Source organism: Lepisosteus oculatus, chromosome 9 (assembly GCF_040954835.1).
Source record: "Lepisosteus oculatus isolate fLepOcu1 chromosome 9, fLepOcu1.hap2, whole genome shotgun sequence".
NCBI classification, from domain to species: domain Eukaryota; kingdom Metazoa; phylum Chordata; class Actinopteri; order Semionotiformes; family Lepisosteidae; genus Lepisosteus; species Lepisosteus oculatus.
Genome location: NC_090704.1, coordinates 19,170,041 through 19,185,412, shown reverse-complemented (window position 1 = coordinate 19,185,412; position 15,372 = coordinate 19,170,041). Strand labels below are relative to the sequence as shown.

General features: G+C 37.2%; 1 protein-coding gene across 2 annotated transcripts; it reads left to right on the top strand.

Moving 5' to 3' along the window:
- The first annotated feature begins 2,337 nt into the window (after window positions 1-2,337).
- Window positions 2,338-9,304, top strand: LOC138241202 (galectin-1-like). Of its 2 annotated transcripts, none has more exons than XM_069194251.1 (5): window positions 2,338-2,403; window positions 4,316-4,366; window positions 6,720-6,799; window positions 7,232-7,403; window positions 8,994-9,304. In XM_069194251.1, the coding sequence occupies exons 2-5, from the start codon at window positions 4,361-4,363 to the stop codon at window positions 9,138-9,140; spliced, it is 405 nt and encodes a 134-aa protein (XP_069050352.1). In that variant the 5' UTR covers window positions 2,338-2,403; window positions 4,316-4,360; the 3' UTR covers window positions 9,141-9,304. The 2 variants fall into 2 exon arrangements, with proteins under 2 accessions (XP_069050352.1, XP_069050353.1); XM_069194252.1 differs by having other exon boundaries at window positions 2,345-2,403; window positions 4,319-4,366.
- Window positions 9,305-15,372: the final 6,068 nt, after the last annotated feature.

Genomic DNA, 15,372 nt, shown 5'->3' with positions numbered 1-15,372 from the left:
GTACATTCAAGCTGGTCTTCAGCCTTGTCACTAACAATTGCAAACTTGTAAATTTGTGTCAGATGCTCTCTTTATCTGACTCAGACCTTAACCGAAGACTAGTCATGATGTAATTGAAAAGCTTTGTTGAGTAATTTTTTATATATATATATCCACCTCGGTGAACAAAATAAATTGCTTACCTCATCAATTCACCTTAATCAGTTACTCACTTTCTATAGATTCTCAGGCCCATTGATTCTCAATTTAACTGATTTGCTCACTCAAGAATTGTTAGACCCAGATGAATGTCATTAAAATGTTTCAGATTTTCAAAGCTATGTTCTTTTGTGTCAAAGTCAAAACAAGCAGTGCTATTTCATACAAAACTCCTGTCAGCGTACTGTAGTTCGAAGTTACATATCTCTGGTATGTTGCCCTTAGGCACTACCTTGTGGTTCTGAAAGGCTGTAGACATTGAGTTTTTAGACTGGCTCGATTCGTTAAAAAGTATGAGGGATAAGAAGTTCTGGATAGACAGATTTTTTGCATTAAATTGTGTGCAATAAAATTAAAGAGTATATACTTTATACACAGAGTATCCAGATTCTTCATGTTTGACCCTTCCTTATACATCAGACATTAACATCACTGACATCATCGTCCATCGACAATTTTGCAGCAGCGCAGCCTTCAATCTGATAAACAGTTTATTAGCGTGAATGAGAGGGATCTTACTGAATCCCCAAAATATTCAGCAACTTAAACATTATCTTTAATGGTCCTTAAAAAAATAAATATTTGCTTGAATTCTCTTTGTAGCAGTGTTTTAAGTTTGGGAACATCCTCAGCATATAAATGAAGCAGCTGTACAAAAGGGGTCAATGTAAGGTCATTTCTTATGATGCTGAAACCTGCTATGATGATCTTTAGCGAAGAAAATTTTGTAAGCTGTATATCACTTTCTTTGCCTGCCTACATAAGACTGCCAACATGTTTTTCCATTGCCAAGGCATTATGAATTGTAACTATTTTATAGAAACCTTATAATGCTTTCTTCCATGAGCAAAACCCACAAAAGCTGCTAATGATTCTTTATCTTTACTTATAGATACCAGAGGATTCCAGCAATCAGATTTTTTTCCAGCACAGAGCAGAAAACATTATCTTTAGCTATGACTATAGTGCGTTTTGCCGAGCTCAGACAACTCATCAGTCTGTTCCATATAACTGAAGGGTCTATGGATCGTGACTTCATCAAACTCAAACACAAATGAATCAGAAAGAGCATTACTTTTAAATATAAACTTATCAAACCCAAAACTGTCATTACTGAAATACTCATTGAATTACTTAACCATTTGTTCATTATCTGTCACCATAGTAATGAGTCAAACAGTAAATGAGTGGAAAATCTTAGGATTGCGTAAGAGGTCAGAGAATTGATGTTTGTAACAGCTCACTTTGGAGCTTCTAATGGCTTGTGCGTATTTATTTCTAATTTGTCTGCAAAAAATGATCATTGGGACTCATAGAGGTTCTACCATTTCACCAAACTAGATTATTTTCCTTAATTATAACTGAAAGCTCAGGAGTTTAACCAAAGGGTAATACAATTTAATTCTAAATTTCATAACTGGTCTATACTTGTGGTTTAACAATAACAGTTCTAAACCTTACGGCACTCTTAATACAAATCCAACAATTATTTGATTAAAGAACAAGTAATAGGTTTATTCCATACTGAAATGAGAAGAAAGAAAACAATGTTTCGGCTGTGGAGCCCTCTTCTTCTTCACCCGAAGAAGGCTCCACAGTGGAAACATTGTGTTTTCTTTCTTCTCGTTTTAGCCTGGAATAAACCTATTACTTGTTCCTTTGCAGCCCTAGTAGATCCTAGTAAAAATTGCTGCTAGCAGATGATATACTTGCTTTATGTACTGTAAGTAAGAGCAGGAAATTAAAATCCCAAACTAATTTTTTTAATCAAGCTATCCTGTCTGTCAAAGACAGAAGTTCAAATCAAAGTAAACAGTGTAAGTGAAGTGCAAAATGCAGAAAGTGCAAAGTTTCACATCTTCAGTGCCACGAAATTTCAAATGAAACAGATCATATAGTCCTAATCTGGAGGACTGGAGACACTTATTTTTTTCTGCTGGCACTGGTAATTAAATAATAAATTAAACATAGCTGCTTTACAGTATAAATTAAGCAGCCAAAAAAGAGGGTGTGGCAGGAAGAATTCAGGTGGGGCTGGAAACACAAATTTCAGCCAATAACCACAGAATTTACCAAAAAAGGTAGAAACAGTGGTTTCATCCAGTGTGCTAACACTGTATAAATAATGTAGAAACAGAAGTACCTGCATAACCACCTGAGAGACCTGGAACAACACTTGGAAGAAGCTGTCAGGAGCTCAGAACTGTGAGTAATCCTTTTAATAAGATAAGAGCATTAATGTTAGAGATTATAGCATGTAACCTTTCAATTGCAATTGACTCGTGTGGGGGCCTGATCCCTGAGGTGACTGCTGCCTTTTCATTGGGGGACTTGGTTGTTAGACTTCCTGCCTGGTGTCCTACTGGGTTTCAGTTTGACCATGTAAGAAATGACTAAATGAGATTGATTAAATGAGTATACTCTATGATTTGAAATGACAATATATAGATAAAACTTCATTGCATTTGCAGTACATTTTCAAATTTCTGTACATTGCAAACATGCTTGACAATAGTCTCATTATTTTGGTATATTTTGTTGATACAACCAGCTATATCCAAGATAAATTATATTTGCTAATGGTCCACTGAAACAATTATTTCATTGAAAAACAAAATCTCGCTACAGTGAACAGCTATATTCAATAGTGACTGAGCCACTCCAAGCGATCATCATTAAACTAGATTTCATAGGTGTGGACCATAGCATAAAAACAGGAACAGATATGCTGAGAAAAGAAATTGAGATCAGGACAGACAGGAAGGACAGTCATCATCCTCCTCTTCATTAAAAGTATGAGAGCTACCAGAAACGGGATTCTCTTCAGGTAATCTGAATGCTGTGATAATACCAGATATTCAGCTTCAATATATAGGAGAGCTTGCTGTCTGATTAATCTGGAAATTACCCTTATTGTTGAATCCAGAAAATGAAAACGTTTCTCCTATTAAGTGTCTTTCTGCAGAAAAAGTAAATTGGTTCTTATTCATTAACGATTCTGCACTTTGTATGTCTGAAGAAGGTAGGGCTCTGATAGTCACTGACTTGCAAATATGTGTATATAGTAGTAAAATAGTAGTAGAACGTTTGTGTTGTATAGCTGTGTTATTTCTCATAATAAATATTATTTTGCTCAGTCTTAGTATTGGCTAATCACTCTCTTATTACAGCTTGCCACAGGATATAGAACAAGTATGTTGTGTAATGCTTGGTAATCCCTAAACATGGTGAAATTATTAATATTTATAATTTGCTTGTATATCAAGTTGTAATCAAGAGCTGATATTTATACTAATTTAATAATTTTATCACACACCTGATTTGTAACACTATTATTCCAGGCATGTGTTTGATAAAGTTTCATTCAAGAAAGTAATCAAATATGCCCTTGTCTGTGGATTACATGAATGTTGAATTAACATTGTATAGTATTGGTATAAACTTCTGAAATTTGCTTATTTGTGGACCATATTCACTATGCTGAACAAGCAGATAAAATCACAGCCTTCAAATCAAGATGATGATTTTGGGAAAAATATTTGAACAGGAGAATCTTTTATACGTTTGAAAATCCTATACATTTTTCTTATATTTATATTCTATATATTTTTGGGAGAAGCTGTGAGATTTTCCTAGTTAATAAGTGAGCACATTAAGTCATTGTTTGACACATTTCAGTTATATTTATCACCTTAAAAATGTCCACGAATGAGAAACGAATGTATCTCTTTGTGAATGACAATAAGAAGTTTACCTTTCCATCACCGCAAGAGGATGGGATAATTGATCTATGGAAACATGGAAATAGTATTGTCTCCCAGGTCTATGGGAAAACTAGTTGTAGGAGTATCATGTGTTCACCTTAAAGGAGGACCTCCTGCTGAAAGAGATGGCAAGGGATATTTAAACAGAAAAACATAGTCTTTTCTTAATTCCTGTAGGTTTGAAGTCTGCTACTATCACACCTGTTACAAAATGTGGCTAGGACTTAAAATCTACCATCCTATTAGTAATTTGCATTTTTTTTGCAAAAAACCCTCTAATGAGTGCTGACAGCTCGATCTTCTAATGGATAATGTATCTGTTTCAACAATCACTTATTCCTTCCTTTTTCTAGCAGAAGATTTTCTGCTCAGTTCCCACCTTAATCTGCTACCACAACATGGCGGTAAGACCAGCTAATTTTTTCTTCTGTTTCACTTGTTTACAAATTACTCTTCTTCTACAGTATCTCTTGATGTAAAATGCTTTGTGATGGAATTTCAAATATTGAAGTATTCGCCTTGTAATCACTTTTTTGAGCATAGCAATGATTGATTGGGTTTCTTTACAACAACTCCATGTAGCAGCAGCAGCTTCAGCCACTACATGGGCTGAAATGTATGAAAGTTATGAAAGTTAATGTTAGATGTCTTTTTTCCATTACAATTAAAAAAAAAGTAATAAACTGTTACTTTTCAATATCATGCTGAAAGTATGAAAATGTCCAAATATATGATTGAATATTGACTGAATATGAAATAAACTTTTCCCTACTGTAACATTTGTAACATTTATGACATCATAATAATAATTGTTAGTTAAACAGAAGTAGCCAGAAATAGGAAAGGAGCTAATTTATAATATAGTTACTCCTGGAGTAGTAATGTGCTTGGCTATAAATGCGTCTTACATCTGGGAACCCACTGAATTTAAGCAGGTGTGAGACTGGTCAGTACCTGGATGGGAGGTCTCTTGGGAAATAACTAATGTTGCTGCTGGAAGAGGTGTGGGTGGGGCCAGCAGGGGGTGCTCATTCTGCGTGGGTGCTGATGCCTCAGTGTAGTGACAGGGACACTATAAAATAAAAAGTAAAACTGAGGTCCTGACTCTCTGTGGTCATTAAAAATCCCACGGCATTTCTTGAAAAGAGTAGGGGTTGTGACCCCAGCGTCCTGGCTAAATTTCCCATTGGCCTTGGCCAATCATGGTCTCCTAATAATCCCCATCTATGAATTGTCTTCATCACTCTGTTCTCCTCCCTACTGGTAACTGTTGTGTGGTGTGTGTTCTGGCACACTATGGCTGCCGTCACATCATCTAGGTGGGTGCTCCACATTGATGGTGGTGGAGGAGAGTCCCCATTTTCTCTAAAGAGTTTTGAGTGTCCAGAAAAGCACCTTATAAGTATAAGCAATTTTTATTCATTATTATCATTATTATTATAAAGTGGGCTTTGCAGTATTATTCTCTGGAAAGGAAGTTTATCTTGGTCACAGTTCATGCCCCATTCACCTGGAAGCACTTGGAAAAGGCAAATAAATGCCTGAATGGGGTTTTGGTTCACGGTGCTCCAGCCCTACAATTTTGATGTATTCTACAGGGGCTGGTTGTCTGTACGGCAATGCTACTGCTATTTCCAAAATCCACAGCCTCAGATATAGGTTCCAAGAGAGAGCATTAGGATTGTCATGCAGCCAACCATATACAGTATCTGTGCAGATATAGGTTCACTCTGTGAGAAATGGGTGAACACTGGTTGTAAAGGAGCAGTCTCAGAGTAGTTTCCATAGCTTAAACATAAATGACAGGGCTCAAGTGTCATGGAGTGGACTTGAGTTTGTATTGCTGGCAGTGCTTCTCCAGCACATTCAATGGGTCTGTTCCTATTAACAGTTCTACACTATCAGTTCACATTGCCTGTTCTAATTAGAGTCTTCAGGTTCATGTCTGTTTTTCTCTCTTAGACTAACATTTTCTAACTGGCTTGGGTCAGTTCCCTTCTGGCGCACAATTCACCAATAGAAAGGCACATTTGGAAATTTTAAGATGAAACCCCAGACCTATTTTCTTGCAACCACTTCTGTGCTGTCACATGAGTAATACCTATTAAATCCAGCATAACATTTTAAACAGTTACCACAGTAGATGGCACTGGGACAGCTTTTTCAAATTAATTCCCCAGCATGGTGACAGCACTGTAAGACAGACCATTCTTTGTACGAGACATTAAATTGAAGGTTTTATTACTTGTGATTGGTAGCAATATTGTAATTCTCCTAATTTTATCCATGTGGTACTCCACTGATTACACCCCACCACCCTATGTGAGTGACCATTCAAACCTTATTTATACCCCCATTCGTTTTCTGTTACTCACTTATCAATCCAAGCACATGCCTGACATTTAATAACCTGTATTTTGACACTGATATTTTAGTCCTTTACACATATATTTAATTGATTCATTTTGATCATTATATCATGAGTTTTGGTTGAAACTCAAAGATGATGACCAGTTTGAAGAATGCAAAATGTAAATGCAATTTTCAGTTGACTTTTTAGAATATAGATCAGACAACTCTATAGTATTACAGGATATTCCTAATGAACTGGCAGCTATGGGGGATCTCCAGATGTGCTGATGGATATCACTCCAGCAATGTTTAGAGGTCACTCTTCAGGTAAGGCGGTGTGTTAGTACGATGCATCATTTCAGGTCTTCTTTCCTTAATGTACACCTGTCTGTGTTATGGTGACAGGAACTAACACTGACGAATGCAGTCCTGAAAGATGGCAGCATCATCAAAATCAAAGGGAATATACCCCAAGATGCCGACAGGTATGTCACTGTTTTGTATTTGTTTTATTTAATATCCAGGTCTGAGGGACAATCTCCTTTATATCTCAACATTAACAGCAGGCAACATCAGATTTGTAAATCACCTTCTTATATAATTGTATATCCAGAGAATTTTACATGGTTATTTCACATTTACATTGCATTTTGAATCACCTCCTTTTGCTCAGCTCTCCTTTTGCTCTGCTTTATGATTATGTTACCATTCCTTCACTGGATTACCATAAATAATCATAGTTAAGTGTTGAGATTTAGCCTGCAAATCTCTCGTGTGAGATCATCATTGCTTGGGAGATCAGAGGAAGAACTACAGTGAAATATGAGGGAAAGGGAAGATGTGTCTTTGGAATTGTCAATAGAGAGAAACATATTGCCCCATAAATAGGGATTTACCCACACTAATGTTATCCTCAGATTCAGTATTAACCTGGGGAGTGATTCGCAGAACCTGGCATTTCACTTCAACCCCCGTTTCCAAGACAACCCTGATGGAGGTGTAATTGTCTGCAACTCAATGTCAAAAGGGAGCTGGCAAGCAGAAGGCGTTATTCCAGTTTTCCCCTTCAAAAAGGGAACTGACACTGAGGTAAGAGCCAGAGATAAATCAAGTTCTCTGTATCATCAGTGTCTCTTTCAAGTCCCTGTTTCAGTTTTTGTCTTTTGTTTGCTACCTCTCTCTTTATCTCACTCTTTGCAGGTCAGTGAAGCCTGTTTGAGGTGTTACCCACCTCTCTCGCCTATCCTAGACATGCCCGCTTTTATATCACTGTGAGCACAGGCCATCATGGCAACCCCTACAACAAGTATATAAGAAAGTTTACTAAAAGTGATGGTTGTTCGGCCCATCTAGCCAGTCTGTTAGGTAGTCAGTAGCTAAGTGACTCCAAGCTTTTTCTCAGCTGTTTCTTCTAAGAAGCCAGGGTATCAGCTTTGATAAATAACTTCCTTAAATTGCTATTATGGGGGCTTATTAGTATAAGTAGTTGAGCCACTGTAAATATTATTTAAATAGTATCTGATGTTTGCTTTTATAGCGATTTGCTTTTATAATGTGTGAGCATTTTAACTCACACATGCTATGTTATAAGTTACAAGTTATAACACATGATGTGGTGTTATGCGTGGTGTGTGCAGTGTGAAGGTGGAGCCCTTGCAACCATAGCTGAAGGGATTGAGTAGGAGTGAGCCACAGGTGTGGTGTGGTTTAAGACCGTGCTGAACACTTCCCTGAGGGGGAGCGAGCAGGATTCAGTCCTGAGTTGACTACAGGTGAGAGAAAGGATGTGAGAGCTTTAATGGGTGATGTTTTTACCCAGGTGGTTAGTCTCATCAGACCCTTGCTGTGATGACATAGAGTGAGGAGTGGTTATGTGCTGTATGTAATCTTGCAGGTACATGTCTTTATCGTGTTGGAACTCACAAATGTTTGATTTGTTTTTGGAAGAGTTCTTTGGAGGACTAAACGTTTCATTTTAAAGTTTTTTTTGTTTTGTTTTGTGTATCTTATGTGGGCTGATGAAGTGCTTGACCTGCAAGCTGTTGTGAAAAGGAAGGAAAATGTTTTTTCTTTTGTTTTTCTGCAATATACCTCTCACAGTAATAACAAATATTCATGTTTAAATTAGAATTACTGAAAATTATTGCTCTTTTGTATTTGCTTGGTTCTTCCTCGCTTTCTTTGGTACTTTGGACTTCTTGACAACCCAAGTACAGTATTTTCTCCAAATTGAGTTTTTTGGGGGCCTAGTCTCTAGGGATATAGATTTAAGCAAATCAGCTTAAGTCAAATCTCACTGTACCTAAATACTCAGTAAATATACTCAAAGTATTTAACTTTACCATGTAGCATAACATTTGATCATGAGAGCAAAGATAATTCAATAGGCAGTGTTAGTAGTTCTGTGTTCAACACTTCCAGCAACAAGCACCTAATCTACTATAAAACCACATCCATTATTTTAAACACTGAATAGAGCCATGTTTACTATAACTAAAGTTTGGAAATTCTGTTAACTGCTGTTTCTGAATGCAGTTTGAATGGAGTTACATTCAATCAATTGTTACAATCAATAGTTCTTTAACACTATAACGCTTTCTTTAATTTACAAACAGACCACACATATTCCTCACAAATGCGGAACCAACTGATTGATCTCTCCTTTTTCCTCCTCTGCAGTTAACTGTAAGAGTGAAGAGCAGTATGTTTGAAGTGGAATGCCCTGAAAATGTGAAGGTGGAATTTCCTGACCGCTTGCATCTACCATCACTGACCTATGTATTTGTTTATGGGAACTTCAATGTCACCTTCTTTGAGATCCATTAATCTCCTGGCAATTCAGTGGCCTAAACCTGTGCTTTAAGTCCCTCTGCTGCTTAATGTCTATTCTACTGATTTGTGACCAGGATGTTATTTCTCAGCCAGGAAGGTTTTAGACCCAAGCTTGTTTGGAAACATCTTGGAAAACATTAAACTACTAAAACATCTCATGGAGTGTCAGCTTCTCCTGGTATACTCTCAGTGATGATTCATTAGGTAGAGGAAATCCTAAATAAAAAGACACAAACAACAAACTGCATTAAATGATCTTTGTATAAATAGTAAAAAGCTTTTCTAGAGGCAGTTACATCTTGCTCACAGTTATTATAGCGTCATTTAACATTTGTGACATTTAAACTTTTCAGTTTGTGTGTTTATAACTTGTCCTATTTCTATCTATTAAATATCCTGACAAAGCAGACACATGGAGATGAAAATGAGATGCTTTGAAAAGTTAGTCAGATCCTTACACAGTTTTCACATTTTGTTGATTTAAAACTTACGGCCATGACACTTTTAAGTATAAATGAGTATTTATTATATGTGTAACAGTTCTTGGGGTTTCTGACCTTGCCAATCCTGCCCTGCCAGTTCATCCCTCACTGCCTGGACACGAACCCTGGTCTCCGGCATCACACAACAGGGAACTTGCCAGCTGAGCTAAAGGAGAACTCCCTCAGCCCAGCCAACTGAGATCCTTATTATACGCAGGGGCATATGGGTTACATATGCAAAACCTACTCCTCACATTAAAGCAAAAAAAAAAAAGAAGAAAGCACTGTAGATAATTCATCTGAAACAAAAATAGAAATGTCATTATGCCCTGAATATTTCACTCTTTGCTGTGGAAACAATTAATTTAGGTGTACAAAATTTCCTTAACCAGTGACAATACATTGAGTGGCCTCTATGTGTGTGCAGTAATAGTGATTTTCTAAATGTCAGAATAAAGACACCCGTTTCTGCTGTTTCTGTGAGATCCATTGGTCAGGTAGTACATTTCAAGAAAATAATCAACTATTAAGACCAAAGAACATTCAAATCACCTGAATAAAGTCACAGATTAGTAGAATGGCAAAAAAACATTTCAAAGAGCCTTAACATCTCTTTGAGTCTGGTGAAATAAATCATTAAGTGGAAGTAAATCATTAAGTGGAAGAAATAGATAATGAATAGTGTATGAATGTGTATCGGCAATGCTTATTAATAAGACAGAATTAAGTGTTGCTGTGCTTTCCTAAATGAGGCCCCATCTCTCTTTCTCATCTCTGTGGTGCAGCCAGAGAAGCTATTCATGCGGTTCTGATTTAGGGTGTTTTCTCTTAGGTAAGGAGCAGATCCCAAGTGGGGCCATGCTTGGTTATCATGATCAATGGTCATTACTGGCATCTATCTGTCTGTGAGATTCTTGAGAACATCTGGATTGCAGTCCTAGATGTCAGAGGTCATTGTGACTCATCTCTCACCTTGACCAACCAATCAGGAACTTGCAGGTTGTGGTAACTTGGGTCTGAAATGCCCGCTAAACTTTCGACCAATCATGACCTGTCTTGGTCCTGGTTTAAAAGACATTGCACAGCTCAGAAACTTTGCTTCTCCGGCCACTTTTCACACCCAGAGAGACAATCATGTGACAGCCGGTGTTGTCTGTATAGGGACTGGAACCTTGTTTCAGCAAAGCGTCGGTCCGGGGAATGCCCGTACGTAACTTGCTAGCCAACGCCAACGTGGACGCTTCGCTTGATCACCGGAGTATAGGTTTGGACTGTTGTCGACAACCTGAATAAGTTTATTTTCAGCAACAGTGCTACACCAGAAGCAAACCGAATTTCTTCCCCCTAAAGAGTGACTTGCTTGGACCCACGGTCACCCTCTGTGCATAGGGACTTTTTACTAGTCAGCTGGACTACTAGTAGGTCCCTGAGAGAGACACTGTCGGGCATGTTGCCACAGCAGAAATCTCTCCACCTAATTCGTCTGACTCCGAGCTGCAACCCGACTGGTTTGCAAGGAGCCAGAGGACGCCGGGACAATGCCTATTGAACGCCGCAGCAATTGGACACAGCTGCTAGCTGGTCTTGGTGCCCGTGCCGGGAAATACGAATCCATATCTGGATAAGTAAACCCAATGTACTACATTGCATCTCGAGAATTCAATTATTTCCTCAACACAAGTTGATATCAATTCAATTCACATGAGTTTATTTACTATTGAGTAGCTACCTGATCCAGGCAGGCTGTAACATGTTTTATGCACATTTTATGTATTAATAAATGTATCTCGTTTATTGAATCTGTGTGTGTTCATTATTGATCGACTGATTTTCTAATAGCCATAACGAACCACCTCGTGATTGCTGCTACAATTAACAAATTGTCCTAGTAAATTCACAAAACCCCTACGAATGTATGGAATGAATAAAATTGCTCACATATAAACTTGAACTAAATGCTTACTCCAAGAACATTTAAGATGAAGACATGAAAAGGATATACAAAGAGTTAACAATAGTTTCTAGTTTTACTAGAAAAAAGTATGCACTGACAAGCCAGTTTACCAAATTTCCTTTCCTTTCTGTCTTCTGCAACACAGTTGGCTCATGCTCCAGTAATGTTCCTCAGTTCCAGATTGTAAATCTATTTGAAGAATATCATTTAGGCAAACAGATGCAGGCAATTTTTAGGAAAGCTGGGAGTATCGCTATTCGATGTAAGAATAGACCTTGCTGCCACCTACCAACAACCTGGCTCATTATATTTTGGCACATTTGCTCTCCTACTTATATACTCCAGTGATATTCTTTACAGCAGTCACAAACTGTATAGCTGATAAAAAGCAGAGCAGCTAACTAATTACGGGAGCTACATTTCTTTTAAAGAGACACATCTCTGTTTCCATCTGCAGTCAAGCAACATGCCCAACTGCATGTGGGTTACAAAAGCAGCTAAGCAGTACTGCAAACGTGGCAAAACATTTCTTGGTCAGATAAGAAAAAATTGAAACTTTTTGGTTTAAAAAGTGTTACATCTGATGTAAATCCAGCAGTGCATTGCTCTTTCAACACCATCCCTACTGTCAAGCATGGTGGTGGTAGCATTATGTTACAGTTCTGCTTCTGATCAACAGAAAAACTGAAAACTACTATCCACAAGACATCACCAAGCAAATTGAGAGATCCTGAGTAAATCTGCCAAGAGGAGTGGACAGAAATTGCATCAGACCTGTATATACTGTAAAGCTGGTACTTACCTGTGGCTGTTACTGCTGCTAATGGTGGTTATTTCAGCATATTTCAGTTTTATGTAACATTTACTGTAAGTTAACTAACACTTAAAAATCTTTAGTCTGAACGTTGACGTTTTGAATTAATCTTAATTTAAAAATAATGCATATACTGTACAACCTTTTGTAATTTCATAAAACTGGACACTATAGTCACAATGATCTGAGTAATTTTTGAAGGCAATGTATACATATGTATACTGTTATTTCCATTTTATTCATTTATTCAAGTTCTGAAGTATTTTCAGTCAAACACAACTGAATCAGGAAATTATCGGAAAACAGTCTGTAATTATATTGTTTTAACACCTTATACATTATTCTTACTATTTCTACTTTGAAAGACAGAATAAAGAATTCCATAAATCCATGAAACAACAAATGACATTTTCTGTTGTTACATGTGAAAAAACCACATGCAATCAAACCTACAAAGAACAGTCCATTTACAATGCAATGAAATTTACAATTGTAGAACAGGCTGACATTGAGGATACTCTGACTTATGATGTCACAAGGCTAAGGCAGTGCTGATGTCACTGCAGCACCTTCTATTGATGAGTAGCAACAGTTCTCACTAAAGTATAGTGACAAATTTGTAATATTGAGTGTTTTAAACACATATTACCACTATAGTCAAACTCCTCACTGGAGGCTAATGTAAAGTAGAAGCTTTTGCATGTTTGGGAGCACCTGATACATACAGTATAACACAAATTGGAAGGCATCATTCAATCACCACAACATAAACCTCGGTATTTATTACATTATCATCATACAGCCTCTCAACTAATGGGCAAAGGGAGTTCACAGTCGTTCAAACAAATTAACACAACAGATGTGCGTATAAATAAATATTATGAAAAGCAGTGTGTAACTGTGTAAAATACACATAAACCTTCATTATGAAACATTTGAATTTAAATACATTATTTATTACCTGTAAACCTCTTCAAACCCCTCCAATCTGATTTCCAACAACTTCAGTGACTGCTGTTACTGCCCTTGTTAAAGTCACTAATGATCTTCTATTGACTTCTGATTTTTGTTCTCTTTATTGTTCTTGATCTCAGTGCTGCTTTTGACACTATTAACCATGATATTTTGCTTTATCGTCTTCAGACTGTGTTTAGAATTTCTGACACTGCTCTTAAATGGTTCAAATCTTACCTCACTGATTGTTGTCACTTCGTCTCTCTTGGTAGATTTATCTCTGAAATTGTCTGGTATTCTTCAGGGCTCTATTGTATGGTCTAAACTATCATTTCTATGCTGATGATACTCAAATCTACATCCATATTAAACTTGATAGTGATGTGGCTGTCTCTGTTCTCTCTAATCACATCTCTGACAAAAACATTGATGACCTCAGACTTCCTTAACTGTGACAAGACTGAAGTCATGCTTATTGCTCCCCCATCAACTTTGTAAAGCCAATGCAGTATCCCTGTCTGTGGATGGTACAATACTTAAGCTTCAGTCAAAATTGAAAAACTAGGGGATGATATTTGATTCAGGCTTGACATTTGACCCACGTATTGTCAAAACATCATTCTTTCAACTCTATGTCCTATGTTATCACTAACTGTTGCTGGAAAGCTGGTCAACACATGTGTGTTCTCTCTAATTGACTACTGTAATGTGCTACTCACTGGGGTTTCTAAATCCTCATTGAACTAACTCCACTATGTCCAAAACTTGGCAGCCAGAATCCTGAACAGTTCTAGTGCAACTGATCACATTACTCCTGTCCTGGAGTCCTTGCACTGCCTTCCTGTTGACTTCAAAATTGTCATGCTCACTTATAAGGCTCTGCATGGCTTGGCACCTCAGTACCTGTCTGAGTTATTGTCATCCTACTCCCCACCTTGCAACCTTCACTCTTCTAATTCTGTTCTTATTCTGTCCCCTAAGCCTGTCTACACTCTGGATGACAGAGCCTCTTCCCATTATGCCCCAAAGCACCTTCTCTTACCTCTTTCAAATTTAAACTCAAAACCTTCTTTTTTAGAAGGCCCTTTACATAACTGGTTCTTTTATATACCCCTTTGCTATATGTACCCCGTGTCCCCATCTACTATCTCCTCCCTTTGGGCTGAGTATTGATTGCCTTGATTAGAATGGTGTAGGTTGTACAGTACTTACTACAGTACACATCCGGCTAAGCAGTTTATTATCAGCTATTCAATAGATTGTCATTAATTCTTCACATCCTGTTGTGTTTTTATCACCTTTAGCTTTCTATTACAAATGTCCTAATTCATTCACATTCATTCACATTTTATTGATTAAATGTATTTTCCAAGCTATTTACGGAAAATAATATTGCAAAATAAGTTTTTCCTGTCAGGTACTTTTTCAGCATTTTAATTAAAGTTATCCAGCTAATTTGTGTATTCAATACATTAATTAGCTAATGCTTAGTAGCAGCCTGGGGTTTTTGGGTGACCAGAATGTTAGGCCTCTGAAATGCCTTGTCTGTAAATACTGTACCTAGCGTAACCTGTGAGTTGTATGTTTTGTGTTGTGTAGTTTAGTTTGTGTCTTGTTATTGTAATATATATTTGTTTATCCAAGTGTGTCTGGATTATTACTCCTCTCTGGTTCAATACATATTTGTGGGTCTGGTATTATTCGTTATGATCATGCTGTTAATATATATATATAACTTGACAATGAGAGTAAATATGTTTTCTTGGATCTTTTTGCCTATCTTTCTCAGAATCCTTGAAAATCCATTTTGCCTTTATTGTGTGACCTTTAAAATTCAAATAATCACACCTTTAAACCTCACTCTGCCGTGCTGTAGGTGCAGACTTAGCAAAGTGAATGCAAACTCTACACGGTGATGCATGAAGTAGGCCCATTTGTTCATAATCTGTCAATTTGAAAATAAAAAAATCATGCCTTAAAACTTCAACAGTAAAATTCAGAAGCAGCTATAATTACATAACA

Excerpts from the sequence above, each read along its gene's own strand:
- LOC138241202 (XM_069194251.1), top strand. Across the intron at positions 6,800-7,231 it reads ATACCCCAAGATGCCGACAG|ATTCAGTATTAACCTGGGGA; the intron begins GTATGTCACTGT and ends TGTTATCCTCAG. Across the intron at positions 7,404-8,993 it reads AAAAGGGAACTGACACTGAG|TTAACTGTAAGAGTGAAGAG; the intron begins GTAAGAGCCAGA and ends CCTCCTCTGCAG.